Source organism: Convolutriloba macropyga, unplaced genomic scaffold, assembly GCF_964194025.1.
Source record: "Convolutriloba macropyga unplaced genomic scaffold, txConMacr16.3 SCAFFOLD_5810, whole genome shotgun sequence".
NCBI classification, from domain to species: domain Eukaryota; kingdom Metazoa; phylum Xenacoelomorpha; order Acoela; family Convolutidae; genus Convolutriloba; species Convolutriloba macropyga.
In genome coordinates this window covers 7,445-13,790 of record NW_027453235.1, presented here as the reverse complement: position 1 = coordinate 13,790, position 6,346 = coordinate 7,445, and the positions used below count along the sequence as shown (strand labels likewise).

General features: G+C 35.8%; 1 protein-coding gene across 1 annotated transcript; it reads right to left on the bottom strand.

Moving 5' to 3' along the window:
• Positions 1–848: 848 nt before the first annotated feature.
• LOC142358153 (uncharacterized) lies at positions 849–2,126 on the bottom strand (the record flags this gene model as incomplete). Its single annotated transcript, XM_075409614.1, has 2 exons — positions 1,491–2,126; positions 849–1,107 (listed from the first exon to the last, which is right to left on the bottom strand). Coding segments are annotated over exons 1-2 (895 nt in total), but the record flags the coding sequence as incomplete, so codon positions are not given.
• Positions 2,127–6,346: the final 4,220 nt, after the last annotated feature.

Genomic DNA, 6,346 nt, shown 5'->3' with positions numbered 1-6,346 from the left:
ATCGAATCATGTTCCCTGAATTATTAGAAAATATTGCGTGAAGATAGTGCTTTTTTAATCAGAGGATCAGTTAATTCAATTTATCAGATTTGGGTTCATAGATGAGTTCACAAATGAAACGTAAATTTAATTTAAAATTTAATGATTGTTTTGTTTTTAGTTAATTTTGACTGAGCAATTTCTACTTATAGAACAACTTTTACGAGAAATATCTTGTTCTGCTCAAATTATTAATTTCAACTGTCTAATTGTTTTTTAATGTTATTTTCTCTGATAAGCTTGCTTTGCCATTTGTGTACCTTTTGTAAACACCCCATGTTTTAGTTTAATATCAATAACGTTTATTTTTAAGAAATTCAGAGAAACAATGAAAAGAAAATCAATAATGAGAAATGGAAAGTTTTTTAAAAAATAAATTTTGTTTCGTTACGGACTTTTGATAAACTTTTAACTTGTTTTACTTTGTTATCTGTTTGTTCAATAATCATTGAAGACAGATTTGTGTTATACAAAAACAATTCTTACAGAACTAAACGGTGGATTGAAATTACATTAAAAAATTTAAAATAGGCTAAAAAAACTTGTAGCCCAATTTCAGCCATTCTAATTTTGTCTACCTCAATTCTACAGTAGCTACCAATTTCCCTTCAAAAGCCTAGCTTTCGGATATAAAAAACTTGGGTAAAATTCTTGTAAGTACATGTGTTAACATAGCGAAAGGGACTTTACTTAGACCCTCGGTCCAATTGGACTATGAGGATTTAGGTGTGACCTCTACGGTGTCATGTTGTAATTAGTAACAAGACATATCTAAAATTTTTACAGGGTACTTTATGTGGAAAATTTACCAATAATTTGTGCGTTAACTCTGAACGAAGTCAAGCCATTATCATCATGCACTGGCACTGGACAGAAAAACCAGTTCTCTTTCCAGCGATACAAGTCATGCTCTTTCCAGTCGGCAAATCTGCGGCATTCGAACTCGAGACTGTGTTCTCCGTCTGGATTAGGACCCTCTTTCCTCTGGCGCATTAGGAAGTACAGCCGGGTGGGGTCAAACACTCGTTCTTCAACTGCATCATCCACACACTGCAGGGCCCTTATTATCTGGAGTAAAAAATCACAATTCCGGGTTTGTGCCATCCTCATCCCAGCATAGTGGGTTTGCTGCCTCAAATATACCATAAGGGGGACATAAATTCTTGGACGAGGAGGATATGGGACTATGACTTATTTGGAGAATCAAAATAGGGCGTTATTGTAACAACTTATAGAAAAGTGAAGAGTAATATTTTGTCTGCTTGAGAGGCATAATAACAAACTAGAGAAACGCGCTTTAAAAACACATTTTCCATTTTGTACATCGATTTTTTAAGTTGCCTCGATGTTTTAGTATACGACTATTTTTACCCTTGATTCTCTAATATATCAAGATCAAATTGTTTCGAACATTGTACTGGTTTGGTCAACTTTTTCTCATTAGTACTAACCGACTTTTGATTAGGGTTTATACTCGTCTCTTGAAGAGCTGCGACAGGTGAAAAGGAATGCGCCTCAATCACACAATAAGTGCCACTTTCATCGATCGAAATGTTTCGCTCCAGATTTGAACTATCCAAAACTGAATCGGGGTCGTATAGTTTGTTTAGCGGCAGGGTTATTTTCACCCTTCTCAGAAACGGAGTATGTTTCGGTTGGGCAATATACAAGACTGGAGTAATGAATTTTTCGTTCTTCGCATTAAAAATGCTGGAAAGTTGAATGATTTCAAAGTTCACTTTACGTTCGCCAAGAACACAAAAAGCCGGAAAATAGACAGATATTTTTCCAATCTCTTGTTCGCTGGCATCGAAAATAATACGCCTCTCTTCAGAAGTGATTGTGAGCGATTGGAAAAAATCTGCATGAGTTTTAATTGATATTTTGGTTTCATTGATTGGCGGTGATTTTGTTTTGACGGGGCTCAATTTCTGTTGAAAATCGACATCTTCAGAGTTTTCGACTATTACCGGGATTAGGTCCAGTGAAAAGTGGTCACCAGTATTGAATACCCAATTTGAAGTCCCTTGTCTGAAGAGAACTAGTTCCTTTGTTTCTAGTTTTATACCTTGGGTCATAGAAGCCATGTAAATAGCCCTTTGCCCAGGTTTATTTATGCCCGGGTCGAGCACCGTTTCAACTCATCTTTTTGTAAGAAATGCGCTGAATGCGCTGAAATTTTATAAGACATGCGCTGAATGCGCTGAAATTTTGAGATGGCGCTAAAACTTTAAAATTTCAGCGCACTTTCAGCTCATTTCTTACATAATTTCAGTGCATTTTCATCTCATTTCTTACATAAATTTCAGCACCTTTTCAGCGCATTTCTTACAAAGTTCCAGCGCATCTTCAGCGCACTTCTTACATGATTTTAGCGCATTTTCAGCACGTTTCTTACATAAGTTTTAGCACATTTTTCGCGCATTTTTTACATAATTTCGGAGCTTTTCATATCAAACGTTTTATTATTATAAATTCAAATTAAATGGGAAGCATTTCAAATCTCAATAGAGCAGTGGATTAATTGATAGATAAGACTTAATGATCGGGGTTCGAGCCTTGGAGCGAAAGAAAAGAGCTGAACTTTTTGAAATTTCAGCGGATTTCAGTGCATTTCTTACAAAGTTTCAGCACTTTTCAGCGCATATCAGCGCATTATTATGTAAGGTTTTTGCGCCCAATTTTTTTAAAAAATTGAGCGCATTTCAGCGCATTTCTTACATAATTTTTCAAAATTTTCTCGACCCGGGTGGTTAACAGGGAAATATTGCGAGAAATGTGAGTTGATATGCATTCCCAGGTTGAGTTCGTGCTCGAAATTGCCTCTGATCAGACCGACCCAGACCAAAGTGACATCTGATCAGACAAGTTCCAGACCATTGTCCAGAATAAGGTGCGCTCGAAGCCTTTTCCAGACCATGTATTTCGAGCGCACCTGAAACATATGTGCACTCGAAACTCGTCTGATCAGGGGTCACTTCTGTCTGGCCACTTCAACCTGGGTTGGAAAAATCTATCAACGAAACGCGCCTGCGAATCTTAGCAGTAGTAGTTGTAAATTTTGTGAAAGAACTGCTATAAAATTAACTCACGACAATTCTCAGATTTTTTTTAGAGCTGTGAACAAATTTGCCCTATTCTATAAGACCGATTAAACGCTATAATTTTTTATTTAAATTCTATGAAATTACTGGTATTATCAGTTATTTAAGTATTTAAGATTTTAGCAGACAAAAACTACCAGAAAAAAAAACGAAATTATTAGTGCGTCGGTTTTTCTTTTCTATAGATTCTAGGCCAAGCAAAATTTATCTACTAGAAATCTTCAAACCCCTGTTATTGTCCCTTTTTTTTCAAAATTCTAGATTCTCGACAAAGTCGATAAGGGTACTCTACGTTGATTATAAGAAAACAACCGGAACAGGCTGAAGAAGCAGAGGAAAACAAATAATCCACTATTCTAAAAAATAAACAAAGATTTACGTCGAAATTGAAAAATTTAATGAATTAGGCGATCTAAACATCATTTCTAATATCATTTGAAAACAATGCCTATCAAATTATGGCGCAGAAAGTGTATTTTTTACAATACAACGCAGAAGTATATCCAAATCCTCACGGGCAGATATGCCCGATGCGTGTATCTCGTGTTCGTTTTTACTATGTTCATAGATTGAAAGTGGAACAATATTGCGGAAAATAGCTATTTTAGCAGAAACCGGCAAACTCGAAGGGAAATTAGAATCCCGTGTTCGCAAAGTGTCCTAACCCTTTCCGCGAAATACAAGTACAAAATTTATAACCTTTTCGCACAGCTTGTATCACGCATCTGCTCCATTTATGTATCGATTTTTCGCACGCGATGTAGTTCGATTTCGCATATAATCCGCAATTAAGCCTAACTTAATTGCTACTTATTTAATTAAGCCTGACTTATTACTACTAGTAGTACTTTATTACTACTTAATTACTAATTATAGTACTTTATTACTACTTATTACTACTTATTACTACTTATTAGTACAATTTATTACTACTTATTAAAATTGGCCGGTCCCACATTGATATACAAAGCCTTTGATGTGAGAGGGATTTTTCGGAAAAAAAATCAGTTTTTGTGGTTGCATGTATTTAAAGCACTTTAAAGCTTTGAAAGCTTCAATTAAATATTTATTAAAGTGCTTATTGCATGTTCAAAATGCGCGCGAATAGTAGATAACTAAATTGAGCGGAGACGTGCTACAAGATTTGTTAACTACTTTTTGCACCGAATGTTTTTTATTTTGCAAAATTGGCGGAACCCCTTTTGCGAAAAGTAAGATACAAAGGATGTCTCCTAATTTCGTTCATTGTATGTATCTATTTTTCGAGCCAATTTTACTAAGGCGGAATTTTTGGGTTATACCTCTGCGTCGTAATGTAGGAACATCTTTTCAGAGTCGTATTTTTCAAAAAAATGATAGACAGCATTTTTAAATGGTTTTAATGGAAAGTTGATGGTCTTTTCAGAACACATTCAACTACGAACGTGAGCTTTTTCCGTGACAAGTGTGTTCCAGGGTATCCCTATTCGAATCATTCCCTAGCAATCATAGTGACTTATTTGATAATTTGTTGTTCATATATCTTATCACTTGTTTGAAAGAGATGTAATTCATACGATTTATATTAATTTGCTATCTGGAAATTCAATAATCAACTTCAGTTGAGCTTTTTTGTTTATTAAGGGACGTAGAGATCTTGCTAACCAATAAAGATTGTTAATTTTACATATGATTATCGCCCAGCAGTTCAATTTCGATGTGAGAATAAAACATCAAGGATAATAAAGTTTCTAGTTAATTTAGTGATTGTAATCGCTGTAGAGTTTATTATTCATACTAGCAAACGCAAAAGCTCGGTTAAATTTCTGCGTTTATTTGGCATAAAAATTGTGGCTATTTCCAACATGAGCCATCATTCAATTCAAAAAAATTTCTGGTCTTTTCTCTGAGACCAGCCCGATAGGTTAGGAGTCAAGAACAATTCGGAAACATTACCTCCTCTACTGCCATATATAAGTTTATCAATAACTCTCATATTGATGCCATAGTCCAGTTCAAACAATTTTACCCTCTAGTTTTTAGACTTTGTTCATTTGTCAATTTACCCGTACAAACAATGTTAACTTATGGTACTTATGTAACTACAGTACTAAAGTAATGTAATTCCTAATGTAAAGCTTAGCTAAAATGAATATTTGATCACTCATTATTCGTGAGGCTAGCAAATCAAGTTCTCATTCTCTCAATTTTTGCGCCTCGTGTCAAGTTGCAAAATTATTCTTCAAAAAACTTCTTTTCAAAACTGAGTTCGAAAGCAAAGCGTTTCTCGCCAAGCGAAATCTAACTTTGAAATTGTTCTCGCAAACGAGCTCCGCAAAATTCGTACACAAGCTGATAAATGTACGACATGGCGCAGCCAACAAATGGCAAAAAAGAACAACCATAGAATTTGATGTCTGTTGTAATAAACCGACTCTGGATCCCCCCATCATATGGGAAAAGTGGAGGGTACAGTACAAACACGCACTGTTGGCAACAGAAAACATCAAATTGGATACCCTGCCGGCCTCGAAACCGTAAGAAACTATATAAAAAGAAACAATAACAGGATCCTCAGCCCTGTTCGAACGGAGCATACTGCTAACAACACTTAACTAAAGATTAAATGGCAAAACAAATGCCAAAGGACCATTAAGATTGGAATCTCGTGTTGAAAAGCCTTGAGCATTTCCAGATCAAAATACGGTATTGCAGATATAAGTAAGTTCTTGAGTTGAGGGAACGTGTATTTTCAATTGCAAGAACTCACCTAATTTAGGTGACAATCTCAGCACTCTGGACTTCTGAACTTTTGTAGAGAAACATTTATCCGTCCCGTTATGTCATGTCTTCCTTATCACCAAACAAAAATTGCGACTACAAAAACGAGGAAAAACGCTATTCCGAGATCTGATGGGCCCTGAGATTGAAAAGAAACTGTTAAGAAGGACTGTGAAACCTCGAAAAGCGCTTGATTTGGCTATAAATACGCAATTGATAATGAGCAATCAACACCAAATCCAAGCCCACAATAACACATTGGTTTGATAAACGCAATTGCTGTTCATTTGTAAGCAAATTCTCGCCCCACAGACTGTCTCTGACAAAATTCTATCCCGAAATCATATTACCTGACCCCCGCCTCCATTTGTGGCATTCGTGCACCTGGTCATAGAGACAAATGCATTGAAAGAGGAAAACAATGCAACAACTCATGACTCTCT